The 17,985-nt window shown below is 34.4% G+C and overlaps 1 protein-coding gene across 2 annotated transcripts in view; it reads right to left on the bottom strand.

Annotated features, from left to right (window-relative positions):
- Positions 1–6,514: 6,514 nt before the first annotated feature.
- The window catches only part of FBXO8 (F-box protein 8), a 42,343-nt gene continuing 30,872 nt past the window's right edge, over positions 6,515–17,985 (bottom strand). Inside the window, exons 3-5 of one of the 2 annotated variants that reach the window (XM_054576045.1) lie at positions 11,248–11,366; positions 8,499–8,695; positions 6,515–7,166 (exon numbers count right to left, since the gene is read on the bottom strand). In XM_054576045.1, the coding sequence (XP_054432020.1) occupies positions 6,979–7,166; positions 8,499–8,695; positions 11,248–11,366 (504 nt within the window). In that variant the 3' untranslated portion in view covers positions 6,515–6,978. The remainder of the gene's footprint in view (positions 7,167–8,498; positions 8,696–11,247; positions 11,367–17,985) is intronic. The other variant, XM_054576044.1, reaches the window with a different exon arrangement.

Below are 17,985 nucleotides of genomic sequence, written 5' to 3'. Positions count from 1 at the left end.
ATTCTGTTGCATTTGTACTTCATATTTTAGATTGGCTTTAGTAAGATCTTCCTAAATCACAGATCAGAAATGAAATCTCTCTTCATGAAAGTCTCCAGTTGCCTACACAAATAAAGTACCAGATCTGTATTTTAGCAGAGTCTTTCTCCAACCTATGTTTTCCAGTCCTTTCCCCCACAGAATGATTGCTCAGACCTTACCCTTGAATTCCACCCAGTTACTCACTATGCCATGACCCTCGTACACCTTTGTTTCCAAGCTCCTGATTAGGCTATTCTCCCTCCAAGTAATACACCAACTGAAACAACATCCATCCTTTAACAGTCAGCTAGTCACTACTAATCGCTCCCTCTTCTCTTTCCAAAACACTTTTAAAAAAGATCTTTTAACACATTTTCTTCTGCTGTTCATTAAGGTTAGTAATGTACAAAACGTACTTGGGAGTACTGCCTCTCAATCCCTTAAGTGGTCATGTGAACCTCCAAAAGTCACATAACTTCCCCAGACCTTCGCTCAGTTGTGGTGATATATAGAAAGTATTATAGAACTGTATGTGATTACGGTGACCTTCCTCCTCCTGAAGCCCTTGACGACAGGGAGCAGTTTGCTTTGTTTTTGTCTCTTTCACAGCCCCCTAGTTAATTCCTTCCTTAGACAGATCAACCGTCTTTAAATGCTCGTTTGAATATCTAAATTAAAACTTCAATGTAATGTAAAATAATGCCTTAAATTTAGGTCATTTTATAGGTACTTGGGATTACCTTGATTATGTGAGAAATGAGACTTTCCTTAAATGGTGAGAAAAGCACGAAATTCATCAGAATGACTTTAGGAGAGCAGGCCATGCTCATAATGTGATTGGCTATATTAAGGTTTTAAGTAAACCTTAATGTAAGAATTATTGAAAACATTAGAAATATACTGAGTCAATGACAATGAGAAACTGACCAGGAGAGGGGTAAATATTGTTCAACTTAACAGTATAAAATAAAGAGGGGCACAGAAGCAAGTATCAGCAATACTTATTAAAGTGACTGTAGCTATCAAATTTCAAATATGCAAAATCATCTCTATGGAGACAGAGATGCATTGGCTCTCTCAGTCTGATATAAAACGCAAACCATTTGATTCAGGTGACTTCCTTTGATCTGACTTCATAATCATCAGTCTCCTTTAGGCTGGTGAAGAGAAAGTAACAATCACATTCAGAAATTATCACTGTCCCATTTCCTTGAGTTCTGGAATTTAAAAAAATCTCTGCTATGAAAAATACATCAGCTTGAGGTATGCTGACCAAACCCGGTTTCCGAGGCCGATCCCCTGGTACGCAGCCCCAGAACCCAGGCCCCCGCGCCGCGGTGGTAAGGGCCGCCCAGGAGAGCGGAGCGGGGCTTCGCGTTTCACCTCATCCAGCACCTGCTGGCCCCGTTCGAGAGCTTTTTCTCTCGCTTATTATTGACAATGGCCATAATCTCTCCTGGATGGTGTTTTGGAAAATACTATGCATTATTTTCTTTGTTCCCAGATTAATTAAGGGAAGGAGAGGAACACACACGTGTATATATTACTTCTGCAACAACACCACAAATCTCCAACGTGAAATGAAATGAATAACTGTGAATTCCTCCAGAAAACACAACTTCCTACACTAGATATTTAGGGGGAAAAATATGTAATCCACCACCTAAAATGCGATCTCACAAAATTTCACACACATTGGAAGTAGTCTATATCATTTCTTAGAACTGTAGAAATACAATAAACTATTCGATGGCTTCAGGATTGAAAATGACACTGGCTTGGGAAGAACCTCACTGCAGGGCAACGTCATGGGCGACAGCGGTGCTGGTATACACGCACGGCTGCTTTATTTTCCTCCTCTTGCTTCCTTCTCAGCGAGGGCGGCAGCCTTGGGGAGCACATGTCCCTCCGCGCTGGGGCTCCCTCCGGCGGCCCCTGCAGGGGGCCTGGGCAGAGGCTCCCCGGGCGTCTGGCCCTGGCAGCGGGCCTCTCCCCTCCGCCTGCGTGTATTCACCCAGCTCAGGAGGGGCAGCTACGCTGCAACTGTTTAATAGGAAACAACCCTGTGTTCATTTTGTTATGATAAGAAATTGGCCAGTATATGTTATGTTAAATACCTACAAAGTAGTCTAGGGATGTCTATCGGATCCTTAGGACCTTCTCTACGCATTTGTTGGAAGAAATTCTTCCTGTCTGAACTCTTTTGGACAGGGTTTTCAAATAAGATCATAAATGTGGGTTTCTTACAGTTAAACACCAAAGCAAAACTATATATTAAACTAGATATGCATTCACCGCATAATAACTAGCCATGATCAGTAATTTTGGTTTGGTTAATAATGACTCATTATTTTTAAACATAAGTGCATAAGTAAATAAAAAGGAGGTATATTAAGTCAGATCACAACCTTGTAGCTTCATCTGAAACTTGATTGTAAAATTAGGTCTTGCAGATGGTTCAAAAAAAGTGTTTTCAAAACTGAAAAATGATTTCACTTTTTAAGAAAAGCTTCATCTTAACTCTTTATGTAAAAAAAAGAATTGAAAGAAAAACAGAAAGTAACTTGAGATCCTTTTACTTTGTTTAATTTTTACAATAAATTGGGGAGGAGGAACTTTGTAAAGACGTTGTCTTTAAATAGTTTCCTTTGGGAAAAAGAGCAACAACTTAAATATTTCAAAAGCAGTTAACCACTTGTAAAGAGACTGAAAACAATATGCTAGGTATGTGTGCCCCCCAACATACATATCTCTGATTCAGACTTTTAAGCTGTCAATACCCGAGAGACAATGCCACTGACGTGAACCTGGCACTAGTCCTGCCAGTTAATTTTTTCCCTGGAGAGTGGTTTTGGGCGACAGAGTGGCGTCCGGGCTTCCCAGGTTGTTGTGCTGACAAACTGCAGTGGTGGTCAAGTCAAGGAGCCTGACAAAATCTCATTAATCATTCTAAATTAAATCCAACCTTCCTATCCAGCCATGCCAAGAAGAAAGCCATTTTTTTCTTTTTAACAAATGAAAATTTCCTCAGTAAAGATTTGGTATCTTTCTTTTGTTGGTCTTTAATTCGATTAGACAAAAATAAAATAAAGAAATCCACTTTTCTAAGCCTACAAACAAAACATTTGTCCAGATATGATTTAACAGATCAACCAAGTGTCTTTTAAAAATAAAACAAATTTTGAATAAAAATACATGAAAACATTCTGAGGGGAAACTATACTAGTTAAATTAAGGACATCATTTATCTTTCAATGAATTTATTTCACTGTACCTAAAATATATAACCTTTAACAATATTTGAAAGAATAAGAAAAAATTCATTATCTGTAATACTTTGGTATATTTTATTCTGATCCTTTTTTCCAGTCATAGGTTTTTGCTTTGTTTTACATAGTAATTGTAATATATGTATACATGCACAACTTAATATCTTTTTAAATATCAGCTTTTGTAACTGTTTTTTTTCATGCTATTTATTAAATAAACATCATGGCTTCATGAGGATGTATTTTGGTATACTTCACCAGTGCTTAACATAGTGTCTGGTACATAGTATGTACTCAAATATTTGCTGGTTATTTGTTAGAAAAGACCCAAGTTCTGAGGCTTTCCAGTTGTTTCTTTTTAAAAAAGAACTTAAAAACAATGATGTGATTAACGTGTATGTACTGTCTTTTGCCTATTTTGTGCTATTTCCATAGGATGGCTTCCCAGAGAGGACATATTCACTCACAAATGCTTGAAAAGAGACTGTAGGTAGTTCTGTTATTAAAAGTAATCTTTAAGAAATAGTAATCTGTAAGAAAAAATTTACTTTAAACTCAGAAAAAGACTCCAATTGGAATAAACAGGCTATTATTTTAAATACTAAGACTTCTGAACAAGCTTCCTCTCACTGAGCACCATATCAAAAATATTGTTGATAATATAAAAGATCAACTTAGAGAAGTAACAAGATCAATGATTCAAACTCTTGATATTAAAAAAGAAAAACAGTATCAAAGCTAAAATTTATCCAAATATTTAAAATTAGAAGTCCTAGAGAGATGAATTTACATCTAGAATAATATATAGGTTAAATGTGTATTAATATTTTAAAATACTAATATATTCTGACTTGTAACTTTTATACATCTAAGAGGTTGGGTATATTTTTTAAAAATGCAAATAGTAAAGCATCATTTCCATATGCTTATATAGAAACTGAACCAGAGCTAAAATAATTCAGTTGGTTTATGGAGAAACTGCTCTGGGCCAAGGTCTGTGTTAGGAACTGAGGGAGACAAAATAACACAGTTTTCACCTGCAAGAATTGAGAAAGTTGCGCTGGAGGAAAAAGTCTGAGAAGACTTTGAAGGACTAATTACATTTCAACAGGTAAATCTAGGGAAGGGGTTACAAGCTTTCCAGATGGGAAAGCAGAACAAGTGAGATTAGAGTGTTAGGTTTAACAGAATGTAATAGGAAAAATCCTGTTGATAAATTTGGAAAACTCAATGTTTTTAAGCATTTTTCCATTTTTGGTACCTTTCCTTTAAAAAAATCTGTATGTTAGAAAACGTAGGTGTTGATTGTGTATAGGACAGATGTACTAGCAGTACCCAGTTGGTATGGTGTGTTCTGAGCTTGAAACAGCACAGCCTTCAGTAGAGAAGGAAAGTGTAGACAGGTCTCAGTTGCAGTGGATCATAAGTACTCTTGTGGGTTTCAGCAGAGCTCAGATTACACACCGAGTAAGAGAATATTGGGTCAGAGACAATATAAAAGCCATTAGCACTCCTGTGATTTTCTAGCCTCAAAGAACTCAGCCCCAAGTGGAAAAGGTGGATTCAAAAAAAGCTGAGTGTAGATGAGGAAAAGCGATTTTCTTGGGTTGCATCACATGCAAAGCTTAACATCCTTCCTAAATCTCTTCTTCCCTAGTTCTTGGGATACCACTCTTCTCTGGCCCTTCTCCAGTTTTAAAACCTCTTTTTCTGACCTTTTTTCTTTACCAAATCTTAAAATGCTATGTTTCCCAAGTATTTCTTTATACTCAACATATTTCCTAGAAGAGTTCCTTTCCCACTTCATATAACAGACTTTATAAGCGAATATGATGCTTCAAACGTACATATTCAGCCCCAATTGTTTTTGAACTCTAGTCTTATTCTCCAGATGCAGTCAATTAATCTTTTATTGATACTTTCAAATTCAAAAATCAGGATCCTTATCTTTCCATTTTTCTCCATAACTCTACTGGGTGTTTCCTCTAGTAGCTACCTTTGCTAAAAGACAGTCAGGTCCTCTAAAATAATCAGGTCAGGATGGAAAAATAGAACAGGGAAAAGGAAAAGAAACTGAGAAAAGATAAAAAGAAAAAAGAAAAATAGATAGTCAAGCTAAAATACGCTGAGAAAACCAAATGGTAGGGACAGACAAGAATGGAAAAACAAAAGATAAAAGGAGATAAATAAAGAGGTCAATATGCCATTCACTGGCAAATAGGAACAATAATAAATATTATCACTACTCTTTGTTTTTAGTAAATTTCATGATAGTTTTTAAGTTATTTAATCAGTTTTGAAGATAAAGAATTATTTTGTCATGGAATTCAAGATTATGTACCTGTGAAGATTATTATGATATTTGTTTCAAAATTTTAGAAAGTGTTTACTACCAGTATAAAAGTACCTTTGAATGAGGACAACTGGAGTTGAATAACAATAAAAAAAAAGTTCCTTTGACTTTCCAAAGTTGTTTGATTATCTTATGGTTTGTCCTTGAAAATTCTGTTGTACATCATTCAGTTGTAACACTGACTTAGGGCCAGATATGGAAGAAAACTAGGATTCTACACCTCTAATAATGAGTTTCTACTCCTCCAATTCTCTCCCAATAAACTAGCAGCTCTATCCATCACATCGTGTATCAATCCAAAGCTGATGCTTTTCACTTACAGGTATTTCCACGGAACTTTTGACTTACCATATAAATATACTGTTCTTTATCATTCCAATGTTAAGTGTTTTAATTACTAAATAATTGTTAGTTAAGATATACTTTATACATTCGATCTCCATTAAGCAGTATTTTTCCTCTCATTACCCAATCACATGACATCTGTGAAGGCAGAGCCCATATCCAGGTTTCTAAGCATGAGTACCTCCCATAGTGATCAGCATGAGGAAGACCCTTGATAAAGATTTACTGAATGAATGAATGAAGAATGTTTACTATCATTTACAAAATCATTATCTCATCAACATTATGTCATTAGTAAAGTTAGACTAATGACTTCAAATATAAGTTGTGATAATATTTTGTTCATTGTGACTTGATGAACCCAGAAGTTTTAAAAATTAAAAGTGATAAATTTACATTATGAAAATAAGTGCTTATTTTGCATACTAACAAATCAATACTCTTTTCAAAGTTCGAAGGAAAGAGAAGCTGGTATTGATTTCTACCAAAGTAAGATTCAACAACTAATAATCAGATCAGAATCAAATAAATTTCAGGACTCAGTTTGAGAGGAAAAAAAGGCTTTAGTTAAAATTTTTACAATAAAATAATTATGATTATAAATCTCTTTAGTTAATTATGTACACATTACATGGTATTTTAAAAAAAGAATGGAAATGACTAAAGTTTTCCAGGAAAATCTAATACACAAATATACTATCTTTTAGAGTATATGTCAGTTTAACACTTTTTAAACAGCTGTATCAGACAAGGGCTCTGCTTTGTGCAAAACATGATAAGCAAAATTAAGAAAAATTCTGCAAAATTCTTTAGTTCCTCAAGGAGATTACTAAAAAAGAAAATAGTAAAAGAAAACAAGGTTGCACACTCAAGCTTGATTGTATACAGAGGCTAGAAGAACCAGCACTAAGGTAACCCCCATATCTGCTAAGTAAGTCCTTGGGCAGCTTTTAGTTTAAAGTTAAAAGTTAAAGTTCTAGCAATTGTGCTTTATGCAGCCACATGGCCAATAAGGTAGATGTTGTCATAAAGGTGCCCTACAAAATCTTCACTAATATTTTGAGCAGCACGACGGGTGTTTCGAATAAATTCTCGTTTTGACATTTTATTCTTCACGTGAGGGCTAGTGAGGTCAATGGAAAGCAGAATCAGAGAGTAGCACAGGACATAGACCGCGTCTGGAAGGAAAAAGAAATGTTTCAAAATGCTTCCACAGGCATGACACAAGGCAACTGAGTTCATGATTCCAAGGGCTCAAGACTGGATGTTAACTGCAGGGTCCCCAAGCCGCTGCAGTTTGCCCGGGCCTCCCCCACCTTCCGCCCTGACAGTGCTGTGTCCTGGGAAATTCCCTGTCCTGGGCAAACGGGGCGGGCTCATCACCCGCGCCGCAGACGGATTCTGCACTTTCTTTTAGTCCAAAAAACTTTAAAATAGTTCAAGAGTTTATAGTGAAAACTCACTCTAAATTTTAAAAGGTCATAATTGGCTTTATTTTCATCTCGCTTTCAAGTGTGATAGAGAGTCCCATTCAACTCCCCAAAAAATACTTTTGTACTGTCAGTATATTAACCTTCCCATTAAAAAAAAGTCACATATTTATGTATGATTTTACAAAACCCTAATTTAATTTGAAAGCATCTTTAATGACAAGAAAATGTATTAACCTGGTACCAGAAAATAAAATGTAAACAACTCATAAGATTGCTAAAATAATATTATTTGAGATATGTATTTTAAAGGTCTATGGAATTTACACATTACTCTCAAAAGTAAATCTTTAGGGAAAAGATTGCTAAAGCTGAGCACCCTGCAACAAAAATATTTTCTTCTTTATACACACACACACACACACACTTAGGGAAATAGTTGATGTTTACTATTAAAATAGTAACAAACTTCATGACTACTACTTGCTACAAATGCTTGCCACTACCATGATGTTTATATTTCAGAATTCACAGTCTTAATAATGCTAATTCAACATTATGTCTTGTAAAAGCATGTTCAACAAATTTTGTATGATAAATATTTTATAGTATCTTCTCAGTAAAGTAAGCACAATAAAACTTGATATGAATAGATAAGTAAAGCTGTATCACATGAAAAAATATGTAAGTGACTCTGGCTATATTATGCACACACACATAATGAACACTAGTTATATTAAAAACATATTTTAGTAGAAAAATTCTAGGTGTTACCTATGTAATATGTAAATTATTAAAAGCTTTAAAAATAATTTCTCAAGTTTTTAATTAGACTAGTAAAAATACCAATGCTCAAACAATAATTTTTTTTAAACTATATAGCTAAGCCTAACTTTCCTCCTAAAACAGTATATTTACCATATATAAATGATGTGGCAAACTAAAGTAGTCACTGCTACAAGCAGTAAAACAAGTATTTGTAATTTTTCCCTATGGTGAGAAAAATGTCTCATAAACTACTGTTTTTACCTGGAGCTAGGAGTGGGGGAAGGAAGTAATTCACTATATATATATTCTTACCAGGACTAAGGCCAAGTTCTCTCATTAAATCGGGGTTACAAGCACAGAATCTATGTGAGAACTTTGTTATAAGAGTTTCAAGATATTCCCCACGCTCTTCAGGGGCATGGATGTGACGAAAAAATTCTCTCAGTGCATTGGGCAAGAACTGATTTCTAAAATTATGCAGTGTTACAAGGTCATCCAAGACATCTCTCCTGATAAAAACAAAGAAAAAAGATACACTTTAGTTAACATTTCTTTATTAATCATCATTTTTTGAATAAAAATACTTTATTATTGAGTACCAGACCAGCTAATCCTATAAAGTATAATTTAAAAAAAAAATGAGTGTGATTATTTAAGGAACTAAATGATTTCAAAATATCTCATAAGTAGAATAACAAGGTAAAACTAGTAATTCTAATTATACAATTAAAAAATAAATTTTTCAGTATTAGGAAGGGCAGCTACCATACTTTTCACGTGTCTTCTTGGCTAAGACCAAATGAGCAACAAAATTTTTTATATTTTTAAATTATGAAAATAAGGAGTATTCATTTTCCATCCCAATCCACATATCACCAGAGGTAACAACAGTTTTTGCACACTTTTTTAAATGTCTAAATATATTACATATTGTTCTAGAATTTTCTTCTATTTATATTGCCCAGTATATGAGGTCCGTCCAGAAAAAGTCCAACCACCATTAATATAACGAGAATTGTTTGTGGGATGTTGATGTAACCTGGCAGCCAAGGAGAGTGGACTGGAATGTGCATGAGTCAACAATGACAACATCACTGTACTAGTCAGTGGGGCGAGTATGTATATTGTGTGGCCGTCACATTCCAAATGACTGAGTAAGTAGAGCAATGAATCTGCATCAAATTTTTCATTGAGCTTGAACATTCCTCCATGGAAACTCTTCGGATGACTCAGAAGGCCGCAGCTGTGGGCAGCTGGTGATTGGCAGCTTCATCACCACAACACGCCCACTCATGCCTCATGTCTTGTACAGAATTTTTTGGCAAAACATCAAATCACTCAGTTGACTCAGCCCCTCAAAGCCCAGATTTGGTGCCCTGCGACTTCTAGCTTTTCCCAAAACTGAAATCACCTTTTAAAGGGAAAAGATTTCAGACCTTCAATTCAGAAAAATATGATAGGACAGCTGATGGCAATTGGAACTGTATGAGGTCCCAAGGTGCCTACTGAAGGGGACTGAGGTGTCGTTGTCTTATGTACAATGTTTCTTGTATCTTCTTCATTGAATGTCTCTGTATTTCATAGTACATGGCTGTATACTCTCTGGACAGGCCTCGTATTGCAAACAGCTTTCTCTGTCTTGTATTGCAAACAGCTTTCTATGTCTTTACACATAAGTCTATCTCATTCTTTTTAATAGCTCCACAGTATTGCGTCTTATGAATGTAACAATTTTACTGATAAACATTTAGGTTACTTACAATTATAGAAATATTTGTATATGTGTGTATATAAAATTATTTTTTCTCAATAGCATTCTAATTAATAGTCACTTTTGTTATAAATGCTTCAATCATTACTGAACTAAATCATAATAATATAATCACAATCTTTAATATCTACCAGTAGCTTATGGCAGGGCTAGGCAAACAACAGTTAGTGGACCAAATATGGCCAACTGCCAGTTTTTGTAAATAAAGTTTTACTAGAACACAGCTACGTTAATTTGTGTACTGTGTACATCTGCTTTCAAGACACAATAGAAGAGTTATAAGTAGCTGTGACAGAGATCATATGGCCTGTAAAACCTAAAATAGTTATAAAAAGATCAGCTTCTTTAGAGAAAAACTGATTTGTAGGTACCTTCCATTTAAAGATGAAAAGAGTTAATGACACCATCTTTATGTAAGAGAATTCTGTCAGTGGTCAGTATGCTGGCCTGTAAACTCCTCAAAGACAGGGATTATGTTTTAATCAACTGCATAACCCTCGTCTTTAGCAAAGTTCCTAGAATACAATGAATGCCGATTGCTGCTGAAAAACCCCCAAAAGTAAAAAAAGACTGAAAATTACAATAAAAAGACCAACATATTTTGAGCCATTCATTAGATTAGTATGAGACCTATAATTTTAAAAATAGTAGTTCAGTGATGTCACATCAAAATATTATCCCAGTATTTTGTTATGTCCATTGATAACCATAATTAAAGAGTACAAATGAATGACTATCAAGTCAGAATAGCTACTAGGCATCATTTATATCTGTGCAAAACATCCTGTTCAATGACACATTTGCAGGATTTTTGAAGTTGTACATGACATATTGTATAGTATTGATATAGAAATATACATATATTTCCATATATACATATATTTCATATCACTAGGATTTGTGAGTTTATTACAATTTGTCTATTTGATTTTTACATGGGTAATTTCAGAATTCAGAACTTCTAGTTACCCAAACACTTAAATTTTATAGCTAGTTATTAAGAAAAAGGACTGCAGCCTCCTCAAAACTGCTTGGTTTGGCTTGCTATTACAAAGATGTCGGGCTTCCACTTTGTGTGCATGGGTGTTGTGTGTGTGAAATTTTTTAACTTGTACTTTCCTTACCAGCAAGCTAAAGCTAGCAAAGAAATGGGTTGTAAAATACAGGAATCTCTTCCCTGTCTTTACTCAATTTTGCAAATGCGTAACTGCTATGTAGTATAGTTTAAAAAAAAAAAGTCATAAAAAATTACTAAACTCATTTCTGATGAGAAATTTAATTTCTTTTTACCTTTCGTCAAGATAGATTCTCAGTTTTTTCCAATTTAGTGTTCTCGTACAGAAGATAAACTTTGCTATTTCCTTTGGTGAATCGTCTAGGATACCCTTGGACATAAAGTAGTTCACTCCCTAAGGCAGAAAGACAAATCTCATAAATAATAAAATCAGTCTTTATTTATAAATTTAACAATTAGGCAATACCAGAACAATAGCTATAAATTCTTTCTAGTATTAAGACTTTTTACAGCTTTAACATGCAAAATACAAGCTAGAAATTACACTGAAACTATTTTTTGTGGCTGCTGGTTTACATGCAATGAAAAGTAGGAAATTCAAAGTTAAGACTCCTAAAGAAATTCTAATTCAATTTTCTGGCTCATGTCAGCTAAAACTATACCAAAATATAACCTAAATTAAAGAGCGGGTTGTTGAAGAGGAGAAGGAGAAACTACCAAGAGACTTCAAAATAAGTCTTAGCACAAACACTCCTGCCACTGTCTAACAGCAGCAACCACAACAAAAATCCAAAAAACAATTTCTTGAAGCTCAGATACACATTCTCATATACGTTTCAAAGAACTGGGTTTTTAAGGAAAAAAAGATCCTCCAGATGAAAGGCTAACGACTTTATTCTGAAAAGAAAAATAATTAAATTATTAAAGCAAAGTGGGCACAATTCCAGGCCCGTTTATGGATTGTACATACTTTGGCTTTAAGTATTGCTACATTCTACAAGAATTTAGCTCCAATACACACTGATGCAAAACATAAAACAATTTATGTTTTTCATAGGATTTATCTTTGAATTTCCTTTTCTCTGCATGCAATTTTCCAGAGAAGCATTACCTATCATTTGTATCTACTTTAGATTTAAACCAACAACAACAAAACATCACCAAAAAAATCAAACGCTAAAACTAATGTTCTCTCATGTATATGGAGGTCACATTCAAATGATTGCCTTAAGTGGATTTGAATGTGCAATTATTGAAATAAAAGGCAGGTGTGTTTATTTCAACTCACAGTTATCCAGATACATGTATTACCATGAATGCTTATGTCTGGATAATAGCATATTGTGTGTAGTTAATCGGTAGAGAAAATGACGTATTATATACACCCAACATACTGTTTTCATACATAAATTCCTTCAGCATTTCTTCCCTTAATACATAGTACTCAGATATATTAGACACATTAAGAATTTAAAAAGCTGTGAGATTTTTATAAAGTCCCTTAAAACTCTCACAAAATTTTTATATTGAAAAGTGTTAAAACATAATTTGGTACCACGAGGTAATGCTTTTGAAAGGTTATAATTATCTGTAAATTGTAATTCAAAGATAAGTATTTTTTATATAAAACTAATTGTATGAGCCATCAGGTAACATCTTAATGAGAATTTTAATAGTACCAAAGCAATCCTAAAGCACTGATTTTAAAAATGTATATAAAGAACAGAATGTGGTATCATAAAACTTTCTTGTCAACTCAATTGCAAGCCATATTTCAGGCTGCATCCTTGATACAAGGCTAGAGAATGTTAACATGATCAAGATGGAAAGCCAAAGAATTTGTCTGGAATGAGGCTTTCAACAATGGTCTGAGGGGGCAGGAACCAGAGGAATGGTAATGCTTGTTCCATCCTTCCTCCACTCGTTGGAATAATCGAGAGTTGACTGTATATTTAATTGATCTACTCAGCAAAATTTGGCAGGTGTTTTATAAAATTCCTGCATTTAAAAGAATAACAATCAGAGGTACTTAATTTTAACAGAAGTGATTCAAAGACAAAGAAGTGTCAATTAAATATTATTTAATAGGTTCTTTAGTCATACCTACTTGTAAATCAAAATTAAGACATGTAAAACAATTCTAATCTACTTTTAAAAAATTATATAAAATATATGCTCTGGCTGGTATGGCTCAGTTGGTTGGAGCACTGTCCTGTGGACTGAACGTTTGCGAGTTCAATCCCCAGTCAGGGCACATACTTAGGTGGGGCACTTATGAGAGACAACCTATGTTTCTACCTCACATTGATGTTCTCTCTCTCTCTCTCTCTCCCCCCCCACCTCCTCTTCCTCTCTCTAAAAAGCAATTTTAAAAAAGTCCTCTCTCTCTAAAGAGCAATAAAAAAATGTCTTCAGGTGAGGATAAATAAAATTATATAAAATATTAAAAAACACTGTGATTCATTAACAGTATATAAATCTCTAATTACATGATATATACCATTTTAATATCATTTGATGCTCCTTAGTTATAAAATAAGATTGGTATGTGCCTCACATAAGTATCATAAAAGTATACTGTTGGTCATTCCCTTTTTTATGGATCACATGTTTTGAGACTTTACCCTCACTTGTTCAGGCTTGAACATGTGAAAAAACCAAGGTAAAAATGCCAAGGAAATCTGTTCTAAAAACATGGAAAAAAAAACCAACCCTCATATGCTACTAAGCCAGGGGATAATCAAAAGTGAAAGACAAAGATAACTGATGTATCTGGCTCAGATGCAGAGAGAAATGATTCACAGGAAAAAAAAAAATGACTGATAGTAAAACACCCACAGGTTAAGACAGCATTAATTTGAAGGAAACAGCAGTGCATTTGATCTTAGAAATGCTGATAGATACAACTAGAAAGGCACAGTAGGCAGTTGGCAATGTAATATAAAGAAAAAAGTGAGAATTGAAGGTGCAGACTAAGGATCTTGAATAAGAAGAATCAGCAAAGGAGCTGGGATAGAGTGATGAGTGCCCCAGAGCTTAAGAGCCTTTGAAATTAAAAGAAAAGTATACAATGCAATTCCATAATATAGTTAAAGAAGCGTAATTTTCAGAAGTGGGACCAGATTACAGCTCTGCTGCTTTAATGATTATGTTGATATAAAGAATTTACCCAATCTTTTTGAGCTTTGGGTCCTAATGAGTAAAAAGTAAAAGGCTTTTGCGAAGATACAAAGGTGCCTGGCATAGAACATGGCAAGTTTCCTTCATCTTTCGGACAGCTCTAGAGACAAAAACGGGAAAAGAGGGCAGTGGATTTGGTGATTGAGAAAAGAGAAAATAGTGACTTTCAAGAGGTCTCTTTCCGAAGAGTAATGGGGACTCTCAAGTCCAAGTAGAAAGCTGAGGAAGGAACACAAGGGAAGGAAACCGTATAGACCACTCACTTGAAAAATATATTAGTACCAAGGAGGAGAAACCTGGCAAAATTAAAGGGCAAAAAAGTAAAATGAAATTTTTCCAAGACAGTTTTGACCTGTGCATGTCAGAAAAAGAAAGAAAGAGCATCAATAGAAAGAAGAAAAGACTGAGGCGCAGGAGAAAGAGGAGATAATGGGGCAGCAAGGCAGAGAGCAGAGCGGGCAGGGAAAGGATGGAAAACACAGGCGTGCTCACTGCGCTTCCTAAGCCTGGTGCGCAGGAAGGCACTGCGGCTCCAGAGACAAGGTATGAAGGAAGTGATAAAAGTAGAAGGCAGAGTGCACGTTGGTTTTCTTCTCAGGGAGGACAAACCATCTGGAGAGAGTTGCAAAAGAGAGCTGATTAGGATCCTGGGGCAAAATGGTAAAGATTTCTATCAGTAATAGTGCAGGGTGTGACAAATCCTCGAGGAATAAATAAAAGGAGAGCCAAGCGGCAAAGAGAACCGAGGTAAAATAAATTCATCCCATCTCACGTTAAGCTTTTCTTTAATAGAACAGATGTTTCCAGCAATTCAAGAAAGAAAAAGAAAACAAAAAATTTTATAAAGCAGTTTCCATAGTGTCTCCCACTAAAATCTGTTATGCAAATGATTAGCACCAAGACTTATGCAATCAAATTAGAGTGGTGAGCTCTTCTGGCATAATTTGTTTAGGTGCCAAAAACAAATTCAAGAAAACACAAACAAATGACTAAAACCGATGTTAAGAAGTAATTTAGAATGAAGAAAAGCGGTCCTGGAGATTAGCCACCTATATAATGCATCTCTCCATTTTCTCATTACTGTGAGAATGGCTCTTTCTACATAATAATTCACGTTTTAAGATACAGCTACTTTGTTTTCTTCTATTACATAAATACCCTATTTTCTCTTCTAATAAAGCCTATTTTAAAAAAATTAAATCACTATTATCCACAATGTGCTTCAAAAGCAAAATCTACCAAATATGTATTTTCAGAACCAGAAAATATATATTTGGGAACAGAGTAAATTCTAGAAAACCAGGCATGCAAAGCCAAATAAAAAAGGACCGACTTGCTGTGAACTTAAAACTACTCTTAAAAAAATAAAGTCTTAATTAAAAACAAAAGTGCTGACTGTTGGCACTCAAAGTACTGGCTATGGGCATAAGCACTTGGCAGAAACATTGTGTAACAGTTGTTCAATAAAGGAAATCATTAACGAAACAAAACTGTGGGATACTTGGAAGTTCCCTTAATTTGTTTCCCTACAGAACAGCGTAGGGAACATAGTCAGTGAAAATCTTCATTCAGCTAGTTTTGTTCAAACCTGCTGTTGTATACAATGTAAAAATCCTGTACTGTGGCTATTACTTTTCAGGTAATAAACCTGTCCTAAGAGCATTATAAATAGAAAGCAAATTGGATATTGTATTTAATTTTTTTTATTTTAAAAAGTTGAATACTTTTAAAATAACAATCCTAAAATTTCAACAATTACTTATGAAACAATGTAGTTCAATCTAGATCTCTAATTTTTCTTTCAACATGACACTAATATATTAATATTCAATATATTGAAATTTAACATTTTCACATCAAAAGTAATGTAAAAATTAGGTGACACAACATATATTATCAAAACTTTCATTTTCTTAATTATTTCTAAAATACTATTAGCACATCAAAGAACAGCTCTCTACAGGTCAAATAGGAGTATTCCCATGTCTTGTTTGAAAAGAGCATCAATGGTTAAGATGACTGCTGATACTATTTCTTCTTTTTATAGTGACTTCAGAATTGCTAAGAAAAATGTTGTGTCTATTAATTTTTATCTAGTCCATGTCATAGCCACAGTTTGCAAAAAGTGCAGCTATTAATTAATGCAATGTAGTTTCAACTAGATGTACATTCTTGAGGTCTTTTATCTGTTGTAGCTTTGTCTTTGTCTTTTTCTTTTCATTACATCAGGTATATTGCCCTGTAAATTGTGGTAGTGGCACCAGGAATAAAAAATTAAGGAATTTTTAACTTTTCAATATTTGTGTAGTTTAGTTTTTCTTACATTTTAGTACATAAACTTTAACAAAATGCAGTTTTGAAGGTGCTTCCTTGTGAGTTAACAAGAAGATCATTGTTAATCACTATTTTGTATGAAATTTGCTCAAGTTAACTGTAAAGAAACACCTGCTGACTTGCAGTTTATGGGGAATCTATTTTCCCCATTTCCAAGCCATGAAATGAATGGGCTCTGACATGTGGAGAGAATAGATATTTGTATGTCTGCATTGTGTGTTTTAGATCAATAGAACTGGGAATTTAAATTAGCATATTTGTGACTTTAATAGCATTAAAATTTACCTTCAAATGAAAAAAATTTCAAAATTCCTATTTGGTTTTATGCATTTTCTCCCCCAAATGTACTCATGATTTTAGTGTTAGCTTTGCTGAGAGTCCTAGCTGTGTTTAGAACATCTCCATTTTACATTTACCTTGGTCACATGTTAACTGCTACCATGGTTTTATTTGGGTGTAAAGAATGTCTACTGCCCTCTTTTAATTCTACAAAGAGGTAGTGGATGTTTTTCCTTTTCTCCTCCATTAAGAGTCATTCTTAAAAAATTATTCAAGATATAGGACCACTAAGACTGCTGTATCTGAGCAAATTGGTGGCTACTTTTTTTTCCTTTTTAAAGCACAAGAAGCCCATAAATCTTCAGTTATTTTCCTTGGTTTAATATATATTTTTTGATACAAACTCTGAAAGCAAGAGAATAAAATCATGCATTGTTGAATCCTTAAAAAACAAAAACAAAATAAATTTTTTATGTAGTCCAGCAGTTCTCATTCTCCCTACTTAATCATATAACATGTGCTCTATAGCTAAGTGAAAAAAAAAATCCACATAGAACTTGAATAGGTAAAATTCACCTAGGGATATATATTCTGGAAATAAAAATCAAAACCTTGCTTTTTAGCAGAAGTAAAATAAATACAAATTACAAAATGGGCGAGTTTAAGACTAGGTATCTATTTTTTGTCCTGTTATTCCATTTCAGTCTACCCACTAACTTTTGCCCTGTGTTTCCCTTCTGGAAGCTTCCATGCCACTCTCCTGTGTGTAACCGTGACCTTGGCATGTATTTTAGAAACATCACACAATGCTTTTATTCATGGTTACGTTAGCTACTCATGCGTATAGTAATTATTATTCCCCATTCAGTCACTAGATTCAAAGATGACAGTAAAAGCTATGCCCAGATGTTTAAAGTTGTCCTATGTAGAAAGATTGTTTTATAAGATTAACGTTTCCCTCTTTTTGAGGTACCCGTAATTAGGTTATTCACAGTAACGCTCTGTGTGACATAACTCAGAGGAAAGGAGACAATGAAAATTGGAAAATAAATGTAAAAATAATTTTGATGCTATTCTGAAATCTGAGCAGCAGATTTAAGTTTCGTCTTTTCCCTGGGAAGAACAGAGAGCACGCGCTGCCCATACTTATGTGAGAGAGGTAACAGTGGCGAAGAGAAGAGAGAGTGCCAATATGCTGTAGCCAATTCCTTTCGATACAG

This window comes from Pteronotus mesoamericanus, unplaced genomic scaffold, assembly GCF_021234165.1.
Source record: "Pteronotus mesoamericanus isolate MK-2021 breed Mesoamerican mustached bat unplaced genomic scaffold, CSHL_Meso_final contig_32, whole genome shotgun sequence".
NCBI lineage: Eukaryota > Metazoa > Chordata > Mammalia > Chiroptera > Mormoopidae > Pteronotus > Pteronotus mesoamericanus.
Note: the sequence above shows the minus strand (reverse complement) of the source record. Positions and strands in the feature narration are given on the sequence as shown.